The sequence below is a fragment of the Wyeomyia smithii genome, chromosome 2 (genome assembly GCF_029784165.1).
Source record: "Wyeomyia smithii strain HCP4-BCI-WySm-NY-G18 chromosome 2, ASM2978416v1, whole genome shotgun sequence".
In the NCBI taxonomy this organism is placed as follows: Eukaryota; Metazoa; Arthropoda; class Insecta; order Diptera; family Culicidae; genus Wyeomyia; species Wyeomyia smithii.
Window position 1 is genome coordinate 213,607,932 of NC_073695.1, and position 27,057 is coordinate 213,634,988.

At 37.8% G+C, this 27,057-nt stretch overlaps 2 protein-coding genes across 5 annotated transcripts in view; one reads left to right on the plus strand and one right to left on the minus strand.

Annotated features, from left to right (window-relative positions):
* LOC129725205 (heterogeneous nuclear ribonucleoprotein L) overlaps nucleotides 1-27,057 on the plus strand; it is a 314,819-nt gene that overhangs the window by 199,272 nt on the left and 88,490 nt on the right. For all 4 annotated transcript variants that reach the window (XM_055680749.1, XM_055680750.1, XM_055680751.1 and 1 more), the window contains one exon: nucleotides 22,566-22,651. In XM_055680749.1, the coding sequence (XP_055536724.1) occupies nucleotides 22,566-22,651 (86 nt within the window). The remainder of the gene's footprint in view (nucleotides 1-22,565; nucleotides 22,652-27,057) is intronic.
* LOC129725212 (nuclear inhibitor of protein phosphatase 1) overlaps nucleotides 1-27,057 on the minus strand; it is a 489,093-nt gene that overhangs the window by 51,370 nt on the left and 410,666 nt on the right. The window lies entirely within an intron of this gene.

Genomic DNA, 27,057 nt, shown 5'->3' on the forward strand with positions numbered 1-27,057 from the left:
TTCAGATACTACAATGGAGTATTCCCGTAAACAAACGAAGAAACAACAACCCGGCAAGCAATCACTCTTCGGTCTTTTAACGCACACCGTTTTGTCGACCAGTGTTAGTTTTTCAGTATATCTGATCTGATAATTATTAGGTTATAATACCTTCATAACACAATCAGAGGTATACTAATAGATTCAGCTGATAAGATGAAAAGGCAAACAGAACACTTTACTATCTGCTTGCTCATACAATGCAGGACGTGTAATGTATCAATATCATAAGTACTCACTTTTTTCCAATTTGCAAGTTAATTTTAATAGTGAACTGTGCTTGTCCAAAAGCATCATCATGATTTAAAAAGGGGTATCGTTTTAATAGGATCTCGAAACAACAATATTTAATCGATCTACAAGCACAATCTTCGCAAACAAATCATAAATAAATCTTATCAATTACACTAAACACCCGCGGATGACTGCGTCCTTTGGGGGTGAACCTGGCACCATTCCGTGATAGAGATAAATAAAACACACCTTTCTACTACGGCCACGCCTAATTGAAATTCATTAGCTGACCGTATAGCCGGCAGCATACTGTGCTGCTGCTGATGCATGATATGATGGTGGTATGATAGACAAGGTTGAAAAAGCGGAACGAACCAACGGTAAAGCGAGTGAATTAAATTGATTTTCAGGTACGTCAACTATAAGAGCCTTTGTTATCCTGCTGCCGCCACTTGCAAGACCGGGTAGCGTCATATACCATGACCTATCGTTTTGAATTTTCACTCGTTTACCATCAGCCAGCGATAAAGTGCGATGACGGCTTACCGGCGTTGATCACCGGTCATTTTTCCGAATGTATTCAATTTGCAGTTACTTCACTCCGTTCACTTTGACCTTGTCGAATAAATCGCTACTCCAATTTATGTTGATAATAATTCACGGAAAAAGGTGCAGCATAACATTCAATGAACTTACTTTATGAAAATCGAAGTTAGTCTCAAATGCCAACGCAGCAAAAATACCAAGTAATCAATTAACAATAGCGCTCATTATTATTTTTTCAAGATAATTAGCATATATTTCGGTCGTTGAGTTGCTATGCCTCCACGGAATGTTTTGATTTTTTTCAGCGAGAACGGCGAAAACAAAGAAAGCACGTCGTAATTTATTAAATTGATTTATGATCTACAATAAAACCCTCTTTCACTATCATCATTTTTTATTATTCCGGTAGAACGGAGAGGAGAGAAAAAGTAAAAAAATTCACGGTACCGCTAAGAGCGAACATAATTTCCCACAAGGCTTTCCATGTGGTAGCGATATATTTCATCGTTACGCACTTTTGTAGAGACAAGGACGGTTTAAATAAAAGTTTCAATCAGTGTTGCCACAGGTACAGATTTATCTGTAAAAGTACAGATTTTTTCGTTTTTTCCTGGTACAAATTCTGTACGGTACAGATTACAGATTTTTGTCAAAAGGTACAGATTTTTCTAAAAGGTCCATTATTTACACTGAAATATATTTCTCGGTGTACTTGAAATCACTTGGGATGCTTCCCTTGAAAAATAAAACAAAACATTTGTGTGAAACTCGGTGTGAAGGGCCGACTGGTATTTTTATGCAAACGTTGCTATTGTGCTACTGTCCCAGAAGAATCTCGGAAATCTTGAAAACAAATTCCAAATGTAATAAAAATATGTGTAAATATCATAAACTTAATGAATAATACATAGCTTCTGTAATGTTGTCAAGGTTAACAAAAGTGATCCTTCTATGCAACACAAATTTTAAAGGTACAGATTTTGGTACAGATTTCCGGAAGAAAAAGTACAGATGAAAAAGATTTTTGCCCTTCCAGTACAGATGAAAATGTGGCAACACTGGTTTCAATATCGATTCTCCATCCCGGGGATTCGCATGCCGTCTGAGTAAGTGAGTCCTCCTCCAGTGGGTGATTTGTGCTTCCTTATCTCTTAAACAACTTTTCAATCCAAGGTTTACAGAATGTGTAACGGATCAATTATTTGAATTGGCGCATACGTGAGGGTAAAACAGCTATTTGCGGTGGTTTTGACGATTCCCCAATTGCCAATCATTTGAACTCCTGTGGTGTAAGCATTTGCAGTACCATTACGTTTCATGTGTTTCATTCAACCTGAAACTGATAGGCGGGTGGGTGTGTTTATTGTTTGTGGATGCTCAACATGTGCAAATAAGAAATCATTGGCACTCTACACAGTAATATTTTCACAAAGTTTAATTAAATAGGTTTTGTTTACCGTAATTGCCGCAATTTAAGATTTCTTGTAACTTCGCATATATCTGCAAGGTGTATTATTTATCAATAGAGACATATTTTTATGTGCGGTATAAAATGGATTAGGAATAATAACGAGGACAATTGGAATGAAGGAGGAATGAAGGAATTGAAATAAAACTAATAAAAAAGTTACAAATGAAAAAGGAAAGAAGGAAGATAATAACCAAGAGAAGTTTAATGAGGCTAGAAATTGAATAATGTAAACCGATAACTTACGTTAGTAATGTGAAATGATAAATACGTAAATATGATATAATAAGGTAGATAAGAAACCAATACCAAAATTTATGTAATAGAAATGGGAAAATTTTGAAGGTTGATAGAAAATTCCAAAAAAAAAAAACGTGGAGGGAAAATTAACCCGCAAAGACCAGGGACGGAACTTTTTTTTTAAAAATGGTCGTTCTCAGTACTGCCACGGCCGATTTGGAAAAAACTTGGAATTTTATTCAAGGGGATAAGTTGCTCTATGTTTTGGTAAAGGTGCCACCCCTCTGGACCTCTCCCCGTTTTCGTGAGACGCAAATATGTCTGTGTTTTTTTTTCAAACAGATTGAGCAAACACTGAGAATTTTCATACGTATTAATTGCTCCATGTACCAAATCACGCAGGTAGATGGAATATGGTATGTAAGAGTAAATTTTGGAGCTCATAAATTCAAATATTTCAGTTCAAAATCACCAAACTACGTATTTTCATAAAAATTCAAATAACATTATCGTTCTTCAAATTTTAAGCTCTACATTTTTGAGATAAGGTCTCTTTAATCCATAAGCGATGAAATATTTATTCTAATATGCAAACATTTTGAGAACAACGAGTTTGAATTCACCAAAATACGTATTTTCTTGGAAACCTGATTTTCTCAGTCTCCCACGGTAGATTTTAACTTAGCTCTTCAATTTTCAAGCTCTATATTTTTAGAGAAACGTCTTTTGAATCCAAAAATGGTGAAAGATTTATTCTAGCATGCATAGATTTAGAGAGAAACGAGTTAGAATTCACTAAAATACGAGTTCTTATGAAAACTTGATTGTTTTTTTAAATCTTTGAATTCAGAAGACGTTACTTTAAAAATATAAAACTTGAAAATTGAAGCGCAAACGGAATAATTCTCCGTGATTATCACAAGGAAAGGGAAGAAAATTAAGAAAAAAAAACTAAGAGAAAATGAAAATGAAATATTAAGAAAAAGAACGAGGAAACAAAAAACCGAAAATCTAAACATATAAAAATGCAGCTCTCTCTGTCTGTCTATCTGTCTGATCCGTATAGGCTTGGAAACTACTGAACCGATCGGTGTGAAATTTTGTATACAGGGGTTTCAAGGGCCGAGAAGGGTGACTAAGATAGTTCGAGACCTCTCCCTTTTCTGGAAGGAAGGAGGCGCATACAAATGAAACACAAATTTCTACACAGTTCGAAAACTAACCAAGAATATTTTTAGGGGAAACAAATATGTCCATAATAGTTTGACACCCCTCCCTCTTCTGAAAGGGAGGTATTTCCTACAAATGAAACACAAATTTCTGCACATCTCGAGAAATAATCAAGTAAATGAAACTAAATATGATGTTGAAGTTTTTGAGAGCAAGAAAAATTTTCCTGAAGGTTCTACGCGCCTCCCTTTCCTGGACGAGAGAGCTCATACAAATGAAACTCAAATTTATTCACAACTCAACTAATCAACTACTAATCAACAACTAATCAACTATCAACTAATCAAGTAAATGGAACCAATAAATTTCTATGATGGTTTGACACTCCGTACTCTGAAAGGGGAGGGGGGTCTCCCATAAAAATTAAACAGATATTTCAACCGGGTTTTCCGGAAAACAGCCTAAAATGGTCGGGTCGATGCACAGGAGCCAAAACTCGACTCCAGACGTCATTTTTAAATTTAAGATGGAAACTTCCGGTTTCTGATATGGGTGCTTCTGGAACCAGAATGACGCCCAGAAGCCAGAAAATGTCTCCAAATGCCATTTTGGAATCCAAGATGGCGACTTCCGGTTTCTGGAAAACAGCCGAGAATGACCAAATACCACCCAACATGGATGTTTCTTTACCCACGACGACGCTCAGAGGTCAGAAATTGCCTCCAAATGCCATTTTGAAATTCAAGATGGCGACTTCCGGTTTCTGAAAAACAGGCTAAAGTGGCCAAATACCACTCAATATGAATATCTCCGGAACCATAATGACCTCAGACACTATTTTGAATTGCAAGATGACATCTTCTGGGAATCAGCCGAAAATGACCAAATACTACTCAATATGGATATTTCCGTAATCGAGATGATGCATAGAAGCCAAGCATTGACCGCTTTCAGCTTCTGAATAACAACCAAAACAATTGAATACCACAGAATATGTGTATTTCCGGAATTAGATCGATGCTTGAAAAACATCTGAAAATGACCGAATACCACCCAATATGAATATTTTCAGAATAAAGCTGATGTACAGACAGAAGCGAAAAGTCGGGGATGTTGTCATTCCGATGAAACCAATCATTTCAAACGATTTGTCTTTCGGCTTTGATCATATCTCACGGCTGATTTGTCGCGCATTTGCAGACTATAAACAAATCGCAAGGAATCAATGAATTTGGAATGTTTAAAATTATTCAAATAAACACAACAATGGGCGGGACGAAGTTTGCCGGGTCACTTAGTAGAATATAAAGACAAAGAAGCAACATGCAGAGAAGCAACAACATAGCAGTATATAATAAATTTTTTGAAGGTAATGGTTAAGTACCCCCCGAATAAATGCGGCTTAAAAAAATCCGTATATGTACCGAAAACCACAACAAAAAAAAAAAAACGTTATAGTAGTACAATCAAAACCGTGTAAAAATAAACCACGTGGATAATACAAACAGTTATTGTTATTTTTTGACGAAGACAAAGTGGTTAAACCGTTTTTTGAAAAGTAATTATTCTATTTAAAGCTTGGCTCTTTAACTTGACAGGAAACTTGATGAGTATACTAAACAGTTTTATGTTAAATAAAAAAAGATCGTTGTAAAGCATAGATAATAGAATTAGAATTTATTCAATGTGGTGCACGGGAAACGGAATGACATCATCCATCTAACCACGAGAAAATTAATGCATAGCCATTACACGATAAAATCGTCTGTTTCGCTACTATCGCGCGCAATTAAGTTGCAATGGGTCGGATCATTGCTTCCACCACTGTATAACATAAAGTGAGACCGTGATTTTTTTGCCTCTTCTTTACCTTTCTACAAGGCCGATGGAAAATTAAAATACATAAGTACTAGGTCTCCCTCGTTGGACTAGGTTCGCGATAACAGCAGTAGCAGGACATTCTGATTGATGTTGATAATGAGCCCCAATGTATCCGTACAATCTGTTTGGAAATCTGTGGGACATTATTGCTCGTCTCATTCGTCCTACCCAATGCAAGAAGTAGGACTATCATTAGGAGGACGCAAGCACTTTGAACTGCTTGCGAAGGACCATCGATGAAGGAAGATGAAGATGGAAACCACCCTAACATCAATAACTATATGACTGGACACTGTTTGTTTTGCTCTGTTCACTGTCGTGCTCGGCTTTCGCAGTGGAATTTGAATTTCATACAAAAAAAAATCAATTCGTGAAGGATGACAAGGATTACGAACGAGCTTCCCGGTGAAAGCAGGGTATGATTGAAACGAGTTCATGAAAAAAATCAATTTTCTCATCGTTGATCCCCATGTAACAGCAATCAAATATCGTTCTCTTGGCAAAGTGATATATTATTACTGTATCTAGATTACGGAAGTATCACTTTCCTCCCCTGCTCATCCCGGAATTCAATAGTGATTTCTAGCATTCACGATTATCTTATCAAGAGGATACGTTTTTCCTATCGTTTTGTTTGCTCTTCGAAAATTATTTACTTGCACTGGTTTTACGGTAACCATTGTAGATTCAAAAAGTCAAACTGGGCGACCAAAGCAATTAGTTTCCTTTACCATTTCGCTTCTCAAATTACCATCAAGTAATGCGGCACCTCCTGAGTTGAGGTGGCTGTCACCTCCATTCTCTGCAACTTGCTGACGATGACGACGGACGGTCGGCTGATAAATGCTTTCCCGTTGATGTTTGGTATGTACTTCGAATGAATGGTGGTAGAGTAGGTAACATGAAACCGATAGCGAAATTATATTATAAGCTTGCAACCAGAACGGGGACGAGGAAATGGATCTAAAACAGCAGGTTCGTGTGCTTGCAAACGCTGCCCGAACCGATCGGTAGGAGAGCGATTGGTTGTGGCTTGTAAATGCAGTAAGGGGAGCTAATAAACAACGTGTTCTCCTCACTGCTGCTGCTAACTCTGCTGTGTTGGTATTAGTTTCTAGAGTAGAGTTGAGTGGAGACAGTGATTGTGTGGCGTGTGGCGTATCCTTCTCGGTTTGGCTACTGACCTGATCGGCCTTTGTGGTTTAATTACTGGGGTAGGTAACACTCTTTGGTATGGCGATAGTGACTCTGGGTAGGTGCGAGTGTGCCTGTTAGGCAATTTACTGCTGATTGTTATGTAGTTGAAGACGGTAAACGTTATTGTAGAAAGAGGGTGTAAATTGCGTTACACAATCGGAATGGTTGAAGCGATTTGTTGTAAAGGAAATTTAATTTTAGTTGACTAGGGAGAGGCAAACTAAAGTGGGTTGCATTTACACGGTTGGGTTAATTTGTTTTGGAGGGCATGCTTCAATGTATGATGAAGCTTTTTGAACTTCATTGTTCTATTAAGCCAAACCACGTCAAATGACTTATCATCGAATATCGACCAATTTTGATTTGATGTAAGGCCGTTACAAATTTTATTTTCATTTTATGTCACCCACTCCCCCCCCCCCCCCCCCCTTTCAGAAATCTTGAATATTGGAAGGGAAAGAAAAAAAAGCTCAAACCGTTTTGTTCATTTCATTGGTTTTCCAACAGCATAAATGCTTAATTTAGCAACAAACAAGTCAGGTACGTTTTACGGCAACTTATACAGGGGTCCAATTTCAAAAAACCTGGAAAAAACATCTAGAGCGTCACGAAAATTGTTTAAAACTCAGTAAAATTTCACCTGATTTCTTCCATTCTTACAGCAATCGATTGGAAAATAATCTATGCACCTACTATTGTACTATTAAAAATTGTCATGCCTTATCGAAACGCAGATTTCGACCTCTGATTGGTCGCTCAATGCTTTCCTTAACACATCAGAATATACCTAGTTAATCGGGTATGCACTTTTGTGCTTGACAATAAGGCGGAGCTTTCCAGAAGATAGCTCTAAAACAGATTGAAGTGAGTTTTTTTTGTACATTAGTACTCCAACACACGAAATAAAAATTTTCGAAGGTTGAAGAATGTGAAAACTGGAACTAATGGTGTGTTTTTTTATTATGTCAGTGCAGATATCGGACGCGATATGAACATAATGAATGTTTTTGACGTAGAAATACGTCTTACGGCAGCATTCTAGACTAGAGATGCAAATTGAAATGCCGAAAACAGAGAGAGTCAGAGAGCGAATACCAACCACCTAACATGATTATTGTCGTAATTCTACGTTAACATAGCGGTCGTGTCTCATACACAATCACTCCAACTTTTACTCCAAAAAATTGTGAATAATGCTCTTTTTTCCTATTGGGTACATATTCCAGTTATTGGTCTATTGTGGCGGGACCCGATTTGATGCTCTTGGCGATTAACTTTCTAAACGTATCCGTTTTTTGAGATGTTTCAAACTACATTTGGAAAATTAGAGTTTTATGAAAGTACACTTTTTCGTTTCCCAGTAACAAACATAGATTTTTCCTTGATCAGACACTAAACAGTGCTTAATTAACCTAGCAGCTTTCATTAAAAAGTATTATATTTAAAAACTGAGCTTTTCGAGATAAATATTTTAATTTTTTTGGAGTCTTTTTTCTTTAAAACAAATTGTTTTTGAAGATGTATGTTTTTTCAGAAAGGAAAAAAATATTATCTACAACTTTACCGAAGACGTCATACCGATCGAACATATCGTTTTGGCTCTAAGAATAATTATAACCCTGACTATTTTTTTACATGGGCCCCTTTCAAGAATTAATCGGTATTAAGAAAAAAATTACTCGTGGCGCAGAATGGCATCTTTGATTCATAGGAACATTTATGCAAAATTTTTCTTTCAATTAGAAAAAAATATACATGTCGAACTCGATTATATATAGACTTGATTATACAGTCAGTTTTTCTAGGCGGGGAATACCAGCAGAAAGCTGGCGGTGAATATTGGTCGCTTTTGAAAGCGCATGCCATCGAATTGAATTTCTCATTTGTTTATTGACCGGCAAAGCGGACGGTTCTTGCTGGAGCAGCAGAAAGCGGTTGGTGGCAAATATTAGTCGCTTATAAAAGCGCACGCCTTCGAATTAAATTTCTTGTTCGTTTGTATGTATGGATTGCTATAGCACGTGTGTGGGTAGCTAATTTTAGATAGTCTCGTTGAGTTTGTTTTTTGGTTAAGATAGGAAAATTGTACGCAATTCTCTAAATTAAATGATTGTCTTAGTAGTTCAGCTACGAAGAAAGGTTTTTTTGAAATGACAGCGCTTATATAAAAGATCCATTCTTTCAGTATATATTATTATTTATAACGCTTTAACGTTTTAACGCATTTAAAAATGCACTGTTAGATAAAATTGCAGAAAATCAAAATCTGTTTTAATGGAATATAAAAATACCGTAGTCCAACGTCATGCGGTCGTGTCTTGGATACCATCCTCCTACTTTTTCTATTTCAAATCTGATTTATCGAAGCTAAAATGTCTTTTCCTAAAGGGAAGGATAGATATATTGTGGTATCATTAACCCTTTCCCGCTCATGGTGATTCTAGAGCACCATGAATTGTATTGACCATATCTTGGCAGATAATAGTTAGTTTTGACTACTTTTTTCTACAAAATATTGCATTTATAATACACTTTTAACTTGGCATATCGAATGACAGCTTGATTCAATGTTTGAATTGTTATCAAGAAAATTGTAGAAGAAAGTCTGAATTTTTCGATAAAAAATAATGTGTGCTTTTGACAACCGTTTTTATATAACACTAGCTGAGCTTTAGAAACCGGAAGTCGCCATCTTGGATTTCAAAACAATTTCAGCCCTCCGTGCGTCAATATGGTTAAAGAAACGCTCATATTGAGTGGTATTTGATCATTTTAGGCTGTTTTCCAGACACCGGAAGTCGCCATCTTACAATTCAAAATATTGTCTGAGGTCGATTTTTGGCTTCAGTGGTCGATTTGTGGCTTCAGTGCATCATAGTAATCCCGGAAATACCCATATTGGGTAGTATATGGTCATTTGCCGCTGTTTTTCGGAAACCGGAAGTCACCATCTTGGATTTGAAATGGCATTTGGGAACGATTTCTGGCCTCCGTGCGTCAATCTGATTAAAGAAACGCTCATATTGAGTGGTATTTGATCATTTTCGGCTGTTTTCCAGACACCGGAAGTTACCATCTTACAAGTCGAAATGTTGTCTGAGGTCGATTTTTGGCTTCAATGCATCATAAAAATCCCGTAAATACCCATATTGGGTGGTATTTGGTCATATGCCGCTGATTTTCAGAAACCGGAAGTCGCCATCTTGGATTTCAGAATGGCATTAGGAGACAATTTTTGGCCTCTGAGCGTCAATCTAGTTGAAGAAACATCTATATTGGGTGGTATTTGGTCATTTTCGGCTGTTTTCCAGACACCGGAAGTCGCCATCTTACAATTCAAGTTGTTGTTTGAGGTCGATTTGTGGCTTCAGTGCACCATAACAATTCCGGAAATACCCATAATTGGTGGTATAAGGTCATTTGCCGCTATTTTTCAGAAACGGGAAGTCGCCATCTTGGATTTCGAAATGGTATTTGGAGACATGCCAGAAGAAGGAAGGGTGTCGAAACATTATGGACATGTTTGTTACACCTAAAAACATTCACCTGCTAAATTTGATTATATTTGCTTGATTGGTTCTCGAACTGTGCGTAATTTGAGTTTCATTTGTATGGGACCCCTCCCTTATAGAAGAGAGAGGGGTGTCAAACCATTATATTTTTTACCCCTAAAAACAATCACCTGCCAAATTTGGTTCCATTTAGTTGGTTAGTTCTCGAGATAAGCAGAAATTTGTGTTTCATTTGTTATGAACTCCTCCCTCACAGAAGAGGGAGGGGAGTTGAACCACTATGGACATACTTGTTACCTCTAAAAACATTCACATACCAAATTTGGTTGTATTTGGTTGATTGGTTCTCGAGCTATGCGAAATTCGTATTTCATTTGCATAGGACCCCTCCCTTGTAGAAGAGGGAGGGGTGTCAAACCATTATGGATATATTTGTTACCCCTAAAAACATCTACCTGCCAAATTTGGTTCTATTTACTTGGTTAGTTCTCGAGATGTGCAGAAATTTGTGTTTCATTTGTATGGGACCCCTCCCTTCCAGAAGAGGGAAGGGTGTCGAACCAACATGGACATATTTGTTACTCCTAAAAACATCCACATGCCAAATTTGGTTCCATTTACTTGGTTAGTTCTCGAGATGTGCAGAAATTTGTGTTTCATTTGTATGAGACCCCTCCCTTCCAGAAGAGGGAAGGGTGTTGAACCAACATGGACATATTTGTTACTCCTAAAAACATCCACTTGCCAAATTTGGTTCCATTTGCTTGGTTAGTTTTCGAGATGTGCAGAAATTTGTGTTTCATTTGTATGGGACCCCTCCTTTGCAGAAGGGGAAGGGGTCTCGAACTATCTTAGTCACCTTTCCCGGCCCCTAAAACCCTATATACAAAATTTCACGCCGATCGGTTCGGTAGTTTCCAAGCCTATATGAATCAGACAGACAGACAGAGCTGCATTCTTATATGTTTAGATTAATCGATTTCACAATAAAAATAAATTTTACGTAGATCTGTTGTTTATTTAGTGTAACAATCCATTGAATTAACACTTTTCATTCTTATTCGCTTGTTCCATAAATTTGTATATGGTGCCTCAGAGCACCAATGGGCATACAGAAGACAAAAATTTCGACGTATGCTGACTATAAATATCCGTTACGATGGAATATCATTTGGCCAGCATTTGGAGATACGCAGAGATGTTTCTAACGCTAACATCGTGATCACTTCACACTCTTTAGGTGTTCGAAGTGCAATGTTCTTCTTTGCATAATGAAAGCGAGATTTTTTTTTCATTTTCCATCATAAAGAATCAATCAAATGGTCGTAAACGTAGTATTTTTTTTTCAAAAGCTACATTGTTTCTCTTTTATTTTTATTAATTTTTTAAATAACTGCTTTTAATAATTAAATTTTGCAAAAAAAATGTCTCGTGTATTAAAAATAAGTCCCTTGTATGCTCATAGATGTTCTGGAGCACCATTTCAAATTTCACTTTTTACTTCAAAATATAACATTTCCCAGTAATTTAAATAAGTCTACAAAGTATTTTGCCCAAATTAACCCGTAAGGTATTTTTAAATCATGAAAAACCTCGTGAGCGGGTTAACTGACAAAGTATTGCAATATATGCGGAAAACTTTAGGGACGTACGCAAAATAAAGAGAGTGTCGAAAATAGTTATTTTTGCGCTGCGCTATTAATGGGCGTTTTCTAGCTGAATCATAAAATGAAAAAAAAATTGAAAATTTAAAAAACTATAAAAGAATAAAGAAAATGGAAAAATTAAAACAATAATAAAAATATATAAAAATAAATTTAAAATATATTAACGAAATTGGGAAAAAATAGAATAGATATTTATAAACAAAAAAGCCGTTACATATTTTATTTCCATGATTGATACGAATCAGTGCACACCGAATCAATTGAATGGGGCTGAGAGTGACCGACCATTCACATTGTTCAAGTTTTAGTGATTAGATACTTTGAAGGGTCAATAACGACGCCGTTCACGTCCTTGCAATCAGGTGGGAAGAAGAAAGGGATGTTAGTGTAACCCTTGTTATTTGGAGACGGTGTTAACGTTTGCATCTCCAAAAGGTTACAGGAAGGAGGTTTTTGTTAGTAGGGAAAGGCTCGTTGGATCAGGACAAACATTAAAAATGCTGCAGGGGCCACGCACAAGCCCCTGATTTATTTCCTTAAAATGCAAAATTGATCAGTTTCCTGATTTGAGACAGATGCTGTTAGGGCCATGCCCAAAAAGTGGCTTATTTCAGTGAACTGCAAAATTACACTACACTATGTGGATCTGATTTATACCGACATACCATAGGAAAGCTGTCGGAGCCACACACACATTTGTGGGGTTTAGTGGGGAAAAATACAAGTTATTTTTATTTTTACAATCGAGTTTAATCAGTTGTTGAAACCGAGTTAAATCTGTTATTGAAATCACACTACACAATACCATTTATGACATTTTTCTAAACTACTGATGCTGCTAACATTTGCTAACTTTTGATTTGAACTATTGACTCATTCATGTCGTTAGTTCTTCTATTTCTTGTTCAATTGGTAATATATTCCGCTTTTTCCAACTTCGTCTTTGTTTTGTTATTTCTCTCAATTTTGTGTTGATTTTCGTTCACCTATTATTTTGTTTTTTTTGTTATACTTTGTTGTTTGTTCAATATTCGTTCTCTTGTTTTGATGGCACATGTGAAGCTGCTGTTTGTACTATTTTGATAACACCTGCAACTGAACTACTCAATAGCATTTCACTATTGCTCAAGCATCCTCTCAATATTTATGCCATCAACGCCACGCTATCAATTGAATCTAGTTTTGAATTATGAGAAAATCGAGCTCCCCGTTTATTCAAATGCTAGCAGCATGATTTTATTGTAACAAACAACCCAATAATAAACGGCATTCGTATAATACCGATCGATTATATAACCGGCAATGCCAATCAAACCCATAAACGGCAATTATTCGATTAAATCTAGGTCACCATGTTGACGACGTTTGCTCTCAAAGCCATAACGACCGAAAAGAGGAAACAAGGCGCAAAACCATTAGCGGGAAACAACACCTACCGGTTTATTAACTCGTGTTCGGCTGCTAAAAACACATCCCCATGGTTTCATAAGCTCGTCCGTTTGCCCTGTTTGTCGGTTCGGTCGACTGATCGATGGTTTTCGTAATTGATAATTCTGTTAAATTTAATTGATGTCATCGATTATGTGGCACGGTTTGTATTCCTAGCACACGGTGGATTTTTTAAAAATGTGCTAGGTGCTAGGGTGGGTTCTTCTCATGCACGCTACTCAGTTTTTTATCTCTCCGAGGTGAGAGTCCGGTCCAGAGAAAAAATTAATTAAACACGAAACGGATTTTTTTCAAACTGACAAATCAAGATTCTATCAAGCTAACCAGAAACCATTTAATCATGATGCCAAATCATTCTTCGATGATTTGGTATTTCTTCCTAAAATAAAAACACCATACCTCAGTTGATTCACTCTGTCGAGCTCAGTTTATTGAAAAAGACGGGTATTTCGGTAGAAAATTCAAACAATTTTCGACATCCGCTACCAATGGTAATGAAGCAGCAGCATCAACGCACGCATGCTCGAACATAACAAAGAGCAAAATTTTCTTTCATATCGCACCTCGAAACGTTTCAGTCTAAATGGTGAAGAAGATACCGAACTCACACAGCCACGAAAGTCGGAAGAAAAGTAAAAAAATCTTGGTTCCACTTATCTAATAGGAGGGTGAGGTGGTACTGGGGTGGTGGTGGTGATGGAACAAAATATGAAAGGAAAATCGTCTCGTTTATCGTGTTGTCGCGTGAAACCAAGCGCGAGCAGAAACAAAAACCGCCAAACACAGGATTAGATAGCAGCTTTGTTTCTGTTTCCGATGGGAACGATCAGGAATCATTAGCTGGTTGTTTTCGGCTTGTTTGAAGGAATATGTTTTTCTTTGGGTTCTCTCGAATTCTGCTTTTTTTGATTGGCATAATCTCTCGAGTAACAACCACAATAACGACTGATTTTTTTTAAATTTTTTTCCTTGAAATGCGTTACAAACCATTTAGATATATTGGAAATGTCGCATTTTTTCTAGGAGACTAAAGGATGATGAAATTTTATTAAATATTCGAAGTAACACTCTGTAATATAAGGGAACTTCTTCGTAAAGAATACAGGCTTTTAAATTACGATGATTATTTCCTTTTATCATCGCAAACATTTAGAGCTTTAGTTGCTTTTAATTATAGCAGTAGTTGTAGTCGATAGTTTCAAGGCAAACAACAACAAGGGCAACTCAAATGACAATAAAGCAATAAATGAAGTAAAGTTTTCAGTGCATTTTCCTCACTCAACAACAGGAACCGACAATAAAAACGTTTAAAAAAAACTTCGTCGTCTTGCATGGAGATTAATTGTTTTGTTCGCCTGCCAGTTTACAACCGGCAAATAAAGCAATTAATTTAAGGAACCATTTTCGTATTAATTAAAGCAAACTTCCTGGTGAAATGGGAATGCTGTTCATTTTGGTTGTGCGATTCGATAGACTCTGGAAACATAACTAAAAATTACTCAATATTCAATAGTATTTCGATATTTGATCTCAAATTATTGAGCACTTAACTATAATTACACATAGTATAAACCAAACGTTTATCGCATAGGAAAACGAAGTTGTCTTTGCTGTATTATCTTCAGCATGAAAGTTTTACATCGATAAAAACTATTTAGATTCGAAAAGCAATTGAATTCATGCTTTATTTCAACCAAATGCGATCGCTATGCTTAACGACCACAAATCAGAGCGATAGGTTACGGTAACTTGACAAAATAATTTTTTTTTCTCCATAATCATGAATATTCCCACATGCTACATATTGATTTGCCTGGATTGCTTTCATAATTCAGTTTCACAACACGGAAATCGCACATTTCTACAAAATGCCAACAACTAAACCCCAGATCAAGCATGTAGCATTGTTTACCTACTCCAACCGTAGCAAACTGTTACAAAATTTCCAACTACGCAAAGTTTGCATATTATTTCAAAACTTTTGCCTCAATAACTCCAACTGAGAATGATAGCCTATTGTGTTGCTTCCTGTAATCCCAACTGCAAAGCATCTGAAAAACCAAAGAAATGCGTACAGGAACAATCGGTTTTCATAGTTTTCCCGGTGCACACCGCTCTCCCAGCCGCCCGCTCCGAAAATGTATTAATTCTGTTGCTGGTATGCCACTATAATTGACTGGGCAGTCCACATCCACGGTAAGCACTGACTGAGTTTAAAAAGTCGATGCAGGGAGGTTTGATGTACAACTTTTTCTTGACTGTAACTGCTGGTTACGAAGATATCTTTATAGCAGGATACCATCCTTGAGGAGTGAGTAAAAACAGGTCTCCCCGGCAGTAAAACCATTGGTTTCCCCCATCCCGCTGTTTTACGAGTTTACTGTTTGCTTTGTGTATGGGGTGGGTTCGGTGGAGAATCATTTCAGGAAAGGAATTATTACCACAATGAATAGGTCATTGTATGTATGTACGTTGCCTACGGGCCAGGCGTGCACACAGAAACATACACTCACAGTAGAGCTGCTGCTTTATTGTTGGGCGTGTGAAATTGGATAATAAATTTGTGTTCTGTATGTGTTTGCACCGATGTGTCAGATTTGTCTTTGTAGTCTGCTCTGATAGGCTCACAGCTGTAGTAATCAAACGGATGATGTCAATAGCAAAGGAACCATAAACAATTACTGTTACCAGCTTTATAAATCGTGTATTTATGTCTGACATTAATTCACAATAGAACACACCTTACGGTGTCGGCAGCAATAATAGCATAAGCTACAATGGCTATTATATTTTGTCTAACCGTAATTCAGTTAACTAGTTGTTTCGTTCCGGACATATCCGCTTACAAAAACCGCTATAAGCAAACACAGTTTACTATTGCACGAACATGTGACTCGAGGGTTTATTCGAACTGGACCCGGTACTTACCATTGACATTTCCATTTTTTGCAATGTGACCCAGTCAATTCGATTCTTGGTAAACAAAAAGTCGTATAGTTATAAAAAAGTAGATTTGTGTTTAGAAAACAAACATTATGAACAAAAAAAGTTTTACGGGGTGTTAATCCCTTATCTACTATTCGATTGTAGCCATGCGTAGGATTTGCGTTTGGTAGGGAGAAATTTTAGCTAAAAAAAAATGTTTTCGCGCCGTCAGTCATGATTACCGGTTTTTCATACTACTAAACGGTAAACGTGTTCACTAATCTAGAATTATAGTTGGTAGCACTGCAATTAAAAATAGATACATTCATATTAACAATAAAGGACGTATTGAAATTTATAATAATAGTGAAAAAATAACTTGTTAAACATGGTAACAGTTGAATTTTTTGCATCTGTCAACAATGGATACTTAGGACAAATTCGACTATTTTTTTAAATTTTGACATTCTAGCATTAGCAGCATTAAATCTAACCTCTTAACTCTCAACTCTTAATCCTACATCAATTGATTTTTTTCAATACAAAACCATAATATTGCCAGTCGTTTGGTTCGATACCGCCAGGACAACAAAATGCTGAAAATATTGCCCACTCGCAAAGTGCCGTTACATTCCAAAAATAGTTCCATCATCGTCGTCGTCGTCGTTGTCCAGATGTTTGGCATAAGCGACTAAACACTTTCCCGCTCGAAACAATGTATTATAAATATACAGTGGATGTCTGTACAGATTTTGAGACGAACTTGAACTCTGAATTCCAAATGACACGTTCCCGAAATACCCGCGGATATTGCTGCACACGATTATGTTGGAAGTGTTCTCTCGTGCTCCTTCATCTATTATGCATTAAAAGTAGGTAGCGGTCGGATATCGCTCGCTGGTTGTACAGGATGGAGCCGAGTAGTAATAGCTTGCTATGGGTGGAACGGTTCGAGCAGACGACGGAGAAGCACATGTTTTTCTTATGTTTTATGACAAGTAAGCAATAGTGGCAAGATTCCCTTTTTCATACATTGGAAAGAATCCAACAACACGTTCGTAGGAAAAAAGCGCCGTTTTCAATACGATAGGATTGATCTTAATCACAAGCGTTTAGATTGAATGTCATGCGATATATGCTTCGTTTCGACATTCTTCAGTTAGAAAAAATGAGAGTTTCATTCGTTTACCCTAATTTACTACAAACTATAAATCGAAACTCAAAGCAACATTCGATGCAATAATAAATCCGGCTAAAAATAGTACCATTAAACCCGGTCGTCTGCCACTCAACTTGATCTATTCTGGACCAACGCAAAGTCACCGGTGACGATGGTATTTAACGACCCGCATTAGCCTGCTGCTTTTCCAAATTTGTCGTTTGTCGCGATGTGTGACTTTGTCAACTCTGGGAATAGTGGCGCAAGTTTCACTCAGCACACTATTGTTGATCGTAAAATGTAATACAGCAGCCCAGAGCTAGGCAAAGATGCGCCTTGATGCGAATACACACATGTGACGAATGTGATACACACATTCGTATCGAGAGACATACCCTGTGAATCAGCTGTGTTTGTTTTGATTGTAATACATGTTTATAGTTCACTTGTAGGTGACAAAGGCAATGTTGCTCTTTTTCCAGGGGAAAATTGCAATGGATTCAAGTAGAGCACTAAACGAGATTTTGTGTCTTGCTGGAATGAGCAATATACAGATCAGAAGGAAGCTGTCACATCTGTTTTTGAGCTGATTATTCGATTTCCGGATTAACTCGCAGACATTTTTCCGACGGAGATGTGAGATCTCGACTGCTACTAAAGACATACACTACTTACAACATGTTTTGAAGTAGAACTACGTTTCTCCGAAAGTTCGGCTACATAGGGATGTGAATATAAAATCTTAAAATGGAAAAAATGAAAAAATATGTCCAATTTCAAATGCCAATAAGTCGAATAGTTTCCCTGATTTCCTGCGTTCTTACAGCAATCAATTGCAACATCATCTATACATCTACCCAATTTTTTTTTTTTTTTTTATTCTCGCTTATTTTCCGTCGGTCTGGTTCCGCCACTGTTGTGGCCAATCACCGACGCCCAGGGAGGCAACTCCACACCCAGGACCCTAACTCACGACCCGTTTATTAACGGACCGGCGCCAACGGCTTTACTTCCTCATGCGATGGAAGGCGTGATCCCAGAGATTTTTCGCCTCAGAAAATCTCCCGGTGTCGGCTAGGATTGAATCTAGACCAGTTGGGTTGGTTGTGAGTGGATCACGCCACCTCACAACCATCGACACCTATGTTGGCGGTGGGATTCGAACCCAGGCGTCGAGCGTGGTTGGCGGAGACGTTACCAACCACACTAGGCCCCCGCTCATCTACCCAATTGTAGTAAATTGTAATTTGATTATGTGGACGAAATCGAAAATTGTCAATCCTTGTTAAAACGCAGAATTCGATCTCTGATTGGTAGATGCTTGCATTCCCTGGCACGGTCGACAGTAAACCTAGTAAACCGGGAAAGTACTTTTTAACCTATATGAGAGCCTGCCTAAACCAGTCGTATTAGTTTCGGATGTTGACATCCGGTTGCTGGAAGTCGAGATTTGAGAACCCCCTTTTAAGCATAGTTGACGTGACTCAAATGTGAACTTATCGTCAACCATAACCCCCAAGAGCTTCAAAGATCGCTTTGAGGTGATGGTGCAGTCTCCGACTCTGACCGCCGTCGCCGTCTTATGGTGCGCTAACTCCAGTTTCCTGGAGTGCATCCAGTCTTCGACCTTGTGTGTATAATGCGCGGCCGTCAACACGAACTTCTTGATCAACTCGCCGTAGACCTCTATCGTTATGTCGTCTGCAAAACCGCCGATCACAACTCCTACAGGGAACTTGAGTTTCAACACCTCATGACATGACATTCCACAACACCGGACCCAGAATAGAACCTTGTGGAACTCCGGAGGTAATTAGAACGCATTTTGAGGGCGTATGCTAGGAAAGCCGGGTGAAGTAAAAGACATGACTTTGAACACTTTCGAGAACCGTTTGAACTGATTCAACTGTAACTTTAATACTCAAACAATATCGCACGCTTAGCCTTGGGGCTAATAGCGCTCTCGATCAACTAGATTATAGTTGAGAGAATTCGTCATCGATATTGTTTTTGGCACATTTTGCATGTGTAGGATAAGTACAACGATACACCGTGCCCCAGTGCTGAGTCGAGAGAATTTCCAGCTCGAAAAGTTCCTTGACTCGATCGGGAATCGAACCCGATATCACAACCGTGTGGGAGAGCTAGCCGACCGACATCGCTAACCACAGAGCCACGGGGACCACGACCTTAATACTTGTCAAGCTCCAAACGTAAAGATTCCGTCATAATGTCTCGACCCTTTCAGAAATGAAAGAGTCTTTGCTGATATGTTGAGGATACTACACACATTTTTTTCTGCATTCTACTATTATTGCCTGTAATCCAGATTTTTCTTGATTCATCGTTCATATTACATCGTTCATTAACCATCTTGGATTTCAAAATGGAGTCTCCGTCGTTTTAATTTTTTTCAAAAACTGGAAGATCTTGGATTTAAAAATTGTTTTTAGTTATTTTAGGCTTTAATATGACTAATTTTACAATCGATTGCTACAAGAATGTCGGAAATCCGTCGAGAAAAGACCAAGTTATAAACTTTTGAAGTAAGGAATGATTTCGTTACATGGTCCTATTCACATTTTACATTAGAGCCGAAGTTTTACGTCAAACGTCGACAATTCAGATGTTTGTGTTGAATCAACAACACAAACATAACTTAATTTACAATGATCAACAAAAAATTTCACTTCATTTGGTTGAATAAAGATAAAATTTGGTCGTTTTTCAGTCAGACCGGACCAATTGATATTTTAATCACATTCCGATCAAAGCGAATTTGAAGTTTACTGCTCAGTAAATTTCAAAGTTTTCAATATTTCGGCCCAATATAATTGATCAGTTGAACTATTTTGAATAAAAAAAATCTCAAATTTCCTCATTGCTTGGAAAAACCGTTCACTAAAATATGCATCCTCGATGTACAACCAACCATTCGACTATTTGAACCCTGCAACTATTGTTAAGCGGTGTTTGACCAATAAATAGTTAATGGGTTCAATGATGGCAATTTCGGTCACGGGTTTCTTTAAAACACGTTTTATTATGTCAAAGCCAACGTTTCAAGGATATATTTCCTCGTCCTCAGGGCAAAAACAAAACAAACAAGTTCTCGTCAAAATATGCACCATATTTTGACCATATTTTGACGAGAACTTGTTTGTTTTGTTTTTGCCCTGAGGACGAGGAAATATATCCTTGAAACGTTGGCTTTGACATAATAAAACGTGTTTTAAAGAAACCCGTGACCGAAATTGCCATCATTGAACCTGCAACTATTAGTCAACTCCAATTCACCCGTGGCTGTCGAAATAATTATTCACACCTAAAATAGCTCTGAAGTTTCTCCCCGCACTGTTTCGATTCCATCAACGAATTTGGTTAAAACTCCACCAGCCAAAGTGCTAAACCGATAACTGGCCATACCGAAGCGAAAACGGAATCGACATATTACACTAAAAGCTTACCGGAGTGCGCATTTCGGGGGAGATTTGCTATGACTGGCAATACAATGCATAAGGGTGGGCACTTACCCCCTCAAACACAGCCTTTTCCAGGCACTCCTCGGGCAGCATCGTGGTGAGCCAGTCGTATTATCACCGCGGTTGTTGAAATTCGATAGCTCATCCCAAATAGCCTTTGTTGCTGTTGGTAAGGTGACAAAAGAGCTGCAACCCTGAAAATCCCACCTGAATTTGCTACTCATCCCAGACTCGTTCATAAAATAGAAACGACAAGAGGCATTGTAACCGAACACTGCCAGCTAGTAAAATGTGCCGACATGCTTATGAGATGAGACTGAAACGTCGGGTCAGGAGGCCGGCTCCACAAGGTCTGCTGGTTTGCTGCCACCTTGCCGACAGTCCTTTTTTTTAATTGGTCCCAAATTTTCGCGATCCCACCCGGGGGTAACCGGTAGACAAATAAGCACGCTGGAAAAGCTCAATTCAACGTTGACCGACATTGATTAAATTTAATATTTTCCTTCCCGGGGGAGGGTGATGCATCGGGCATTGCATTGGCTTCGAAAGTTCAATTATAGCACAGGATGAGGTCTGTGTTGTAGCTGCTGACATTTGTAAACTTTTAATATGGCTAATGAAACTGTCGGCAACCGTAATGGCGTGTTTTTTTTATTAAAAACGATTGGAAAAATAAAATGTTTATTGAATTGCCAGGTCCGCCATTTTTATCATTCATATTTTGATTTTCAATCAGCTTCTATGGAATCTTTCTTCGGAAAAATGTAGATTCTACCCAAATAAGGGCGAAATAATTTATTATAGTTCTGCAGAGATGAAACAGCTCTGATTTCAGGCCGAAACGGACGAAATTTCTTTCATCAAAATTGACACTTTCCTCTGTGTGCACGGAACTCTTTTCAATAGTCTTCTTTATAATCGTCTAAGTCGGGTTCGTTCGGACCGACATGAAAGGATCAAGTCAACCTTTCGCTTGGCTGTGTCTCGTTTTGTCGATAAGAAACTACCCCGTTCCGTATCCTAGGCCGGATTTTCTTGCCTACGATTGCAGAAGAAAAACCTGCTGACCTTTGTTCCGGAATTGAAGGCACTCCCGTCGTCGTCACCTGCTCGTTTGAGCGAAAATTGTTAGCTTGGGATTTTGCATTTTGTGCGACATGCGGAGCATTGAGCTACGGTCAAAGTGTTTGGGTTTCGCATGACTCAGACTGTTATAACGTGTTCTGCAGATTTTCGGTGTGCTTTGATCATTATGTTGTGAAAAAAAAAAACATAACCCCAGTCCCCCTTGGTCACATAACCCCATGATGTATCAAATATAATTTTGTCGGCAAAATCTAAAGCGTATGACTGAAGCTTAATTATGTTTGTAGATGGATTTTTAAAGCTCTGCCTAAAATTATTCTGGTATCTCTTAAAGCTTATGAACCAAATGTGATTCCACGGTTATGAGACAAACCATCTGAAATTAAAGTCAAAACATCTTCTCTTTACGTCGACTGTCCGTGTTTTTTCAGCTAATCGTATTCCTCGGTCGTTCTCAATGCTAAGCGACAGTTCTCTAATTTATTTGTTTTTTTTTCTTTTCTTTTCCAGGACGTCCTACACACCATCTGCCAACCCAATGGACAAGTGCAACGTATCGTGATATTCAAGAAAAATGGAGTCCAAGCGATGGTTGAATATCCTTTTGCAAAACACAACCAAAAAAATCAAATAATCGAAAATTTACGTGATTTATAGCCCCCCGATGGTATCGTTTGGTCAGTTCTCGTCGACCGAGAAAAGGAGCACGAGTTTTTCCGTTCCGCAATCAACATATGTTTTCGCGTATCTTCGTGACCGCTGCTGGGAAATTTTTCCTTATGAAAATACTCTGTTGTAATAGCCTAGTTTTGCTGTGCACCAGATGTTTATTGGTTCGTTTCAACTTGATGATTTTTACGGTAGACTTCGCTATACATCAATTTTTTTTATTATTTGGAATGAGAAATGTGTGTTCATAAGGTTTCCTAATTTATATGGAAATTTCGGAAACGCTTCTGAATTGGTGGATACAAATAAATGGTCCCTAATAGAACATGAACACCTCACAAATTCAAGACAAAGCAAAGATAATATTTAATTCAACGTAAAGCCAAAATGAAGTATTTACTTTATGAATCCAAAAATTTTTTTTTTGTTATTTCATTTATTTGAAACAGCACAATCAAAATTTTAAAAGAAATTGTATCAGTGCTTGATATACCAAAATGCGCCTACTTACTGCTATATTGGCATGTTGCTTTTTGATTGGTATAGGGAACTCCACACACAAGAGCCTTCATTCAAATCAAAACTCACATAGCACAGTGGTACGGGAGTTCAAGGTCGTGAACTTTTTCATTTACTTTCGAAACACTAAATTGACACACTGTCTTAAGAAGAATTTTAGCACATAAAAAATGAAGAGAACGATAGCATAATTAAGTTCAGAAATTCACCGCTAGTGGCGCTGCAAAAACTACAAATTCATTCATTGTTAATACCGCAAATATGGGAGATAAAATTAGTTACCATCTGCCAACGCTTTGCTGGAGCTGGAATTAGGTAATAACATTTTCTACGTGCTCCTTTCGCCTCGCTGTTTGTTATCCAAGCCCGTAGGAAAATCCCACTACTGGGAAGGAGTTATAATCCTACCTCCATTCAACCAGAGTGCAATATGAACTTTTCGACTCCCACCAGTTCTTGTTTGGCTGCATTCACATTCCTCCATAAACGAATGAAATACTTGAAAATTAGTTGTATGTAAGTTCGAGCTCTAATTCCTACTAGTTTTTGGAGGTTTATCAGGATGACAGCCTGGGGAAATATGCTTGTAAGCAGATTGTTTTAACCAAATGTGAAGTTTGTCTTTCTACTTAAGACTACCGGAAGGATATGCTGCGCTCATTAGAGGTGATTAGAATGTTTGCTGCACTTCTGATCAGGGAAATTTGTTGTTCTTTCATTGCATTTCAATAATTTACTTATGAAGTTCAGTTAGTTGTAAGTTTGTATGCCATTTCAGTGAAAATCAACTAATGTGAACGTCTCCAACGTGACATAAAGAGTTTACGCTGTTGAATCGCATTTTACATCCAAGGAAAAATAAGAATGATGGTGAAAAATAAGAGTAACTCAGCGTTTCTGTTCGTTCTTTAAAACAACGAACACACTGCCGACGGCCAAAAACAATTTAGTCAGCAGTAAAAGTCCTTCTCGTTTCCAACTTGTTAGCACCCAATAGTATATGTCTATGTTCAAAGTCTTTCGCCATAGGAGCCAGTTTACGTCCATCACTTACGTAGGAGCTTAGATCAAACCAACATTCAGGAGTGTACATTTTACCGAAACTGCCACGTAGCCATGGGTTTAGTGCCACCATCAGCAACTGAACCACTTTCTTCACATTTACTCGTTGTCCCGTTCTGCGTCGCAGATGAATGGATGCGAAATTTTTACGAGGCTCTAAATCATTCGCAATACACAATCCTCGGGTATTCGCAGTTAATATTTTTTGACAGAGAACTGCTACGGCATGATGAAGGTGGAGCATCGAAAGTGAAAGTGGGTTTAGTGCGACTGCAGGCAGTTCAACCACGAGCTGTTCATTGGATTTCGGCTTTAAATGCTTATCCGAGAACGAGTGAGTGACGGGATAAACTGCAATTTGCTTATTCAGCCGCCCATTCAAGAAGTCATTAAAGTACCTAACGCAGCATACCGGAACAGAGAGGGAAAATAAAAATTGTAAGATATTTTTGGGGTTCGTACAGTATTAAATTATTCTTCATTTGATTTCCGGCAGAGAAGAAAAGCCTGGGAAACGGTCCCATTTCTCAGCAGTTATTGCAAAAGGAAATGGAGTGTTCAGTTAATATTTGCTGTTCGCTTTTCAAAGTATTGCACCGAAAATTGCTGTTGTTTCAAAATGGTTAAAGTTATCATGTTTACATCAAGTTCGAATAATCTAGCTTGAAACAATTGGGGTGACTGATCAGAGATTCGATTATTCACACTGAAACCACTTTTATTTAATTTTTGGAATTAATGTGGTTGTTTGAATCATATTCCCAATTTTTTAATTTTTTTTTCATAGTCCCTAATTCAAAAATTGTTTCGATTTGTTTTTACAATATCGATTTTCAATACAGTTGTGTGTAATAGTACGCCAATTGAAAAATCAGCATCAACTAACTTATACTACTTTTTCGAAGATATCGTTTCAATTAGTTTCTATACCGCAATGACTAAGCCTAATATCCGCTCCGTAATTGGTTGGCATTTATCTCCGATCACTTGAAAACACATCCGTTTTCGCTTCTTCCTTGATGGCAAATTAAAAGTTGGCAGAGGACAGACTATAAATCTTGTTAAAATTTGCTAACGATTAACAACCCGTAGCCGAACGTTTTCAGAAATTGTGCTTCATTGGTTTTGGTTCTTGAAATAAAGCTAATTTATCACCGCTGAAGAGTTCTCGATTGAACGCCGTAAGAAGTCTTTTAAATTAATGAAAACATGTCCCGCTTTTCAACTCTGAATAGTTACACATTTATCATTCGCACCCATTATCAAAGTCGGAGTTCGTTTCCGCTCAATTTCATAACAGCAGCTTTGTCCTTTCTTATCCTGCTTTCAATAGAGCAATAACCTCTTTCCAGATTCTCTAATTTATCCGCACGACTTGAAAACAACCACCCACAGAAAATTATTTCCAAGAAAATGCTCCCTGCGTGTACGTTATGAACGACGTTGCGAAACTTGAAATAATTTTCCCTACCCACGCACATTACGTTCAGCCAACAATGGAATTTGTTCTTCCTGGTGCTGACGGGGGAACGTACTTTAAGCCGAACGTCGTAAATTTAATCCGCATCGTTTAAAGTGATAACGGTAAACTATTTCGACCCGGTTACGTTGTCCTCCGTCGCTTGATCCTGAAGGATCCACAAGTGCAAACGCCGTCTAAATCTACCCATCCGAGCTCGGTTGAAGTAGTTTCCTCTGTCCTGTGGAAAATAGGCTTTTGTCAAGTAATACACTCTGATAAGACTAAAACTGCAAGATCTTCTCCTGATGGGTTCAAAGTTTTGCGTCAAACCTTTGAGATTCTTGAGGGCAAGACACGCACAGAATGTCTTACACACATACGCGCGGGCTTATGTGCCTGAAATGAATGATAAATTAACATAATCTTTGAGAGTGTCGATAACGATATGGTTGAACGAATATGTTGGGTGGCTGAAGTGGGGAAAATCATGTCAACCGGCAAGAGAGATTAACACTTGAATTTGCGTTTCTAGCTGGTGTGAAATGTCTGAGCAGAAATTATCGATTCTGGGATTAGTTGTAAGCATGTTCGAAAATTCACCGCTTCTTGGGTGTCTTCAATTCTAATAGTTCAGCGGTTCTCAATCGGTGGGGACCACGAAGACAAGTAATTGAAATTCCTTTCATGTACCTCTGTGAGGACGACTTGTCATCCCTTTTGCAAATTAAGATCAAAACAATAAACAGATTTGACGTGCAGGTCGATATTTGGCGTACTTTGTTGCAATTGACTGTGGAGTATGTGTCGAATAAACAGAAGGTAAAATTCCGAGAATGTAACGCCTTGCCTTTTTTTCGTTATAAATTACATTACAGTACCGTTATTCTATAGTGTGAATTTTAAAATCCGCTTTTCCCAAACTAAAAACGACTATGCGTCCACGTTTTTAACAAAGTCGATGGGGACGCCCTGTTTTTATGTTTCTAGGTGTCTCTTATAAGTTGTTTAAAGGTACAAATGGAAAAAAGTAGTTTTTTGATTACATTACATCTTTTACATGCACCTTGCCTTTTTGCCTTAGAAATTACATTACAATACCGTTATTTCTTGGTGCGCATTTGAAAATCCGCTTTTCCCAAATTGAAAATGACTATGCGTCGTGCAATATGATGGAGCGTACATTTTCCTCTAATCTCAAACTAGGAAGTTTCGATAAAATTTAGTATCTAACTTTCATATCATTACTGATAGAGGTTAACAATGTTCTACAATGTTGTACCCCCGTCAACT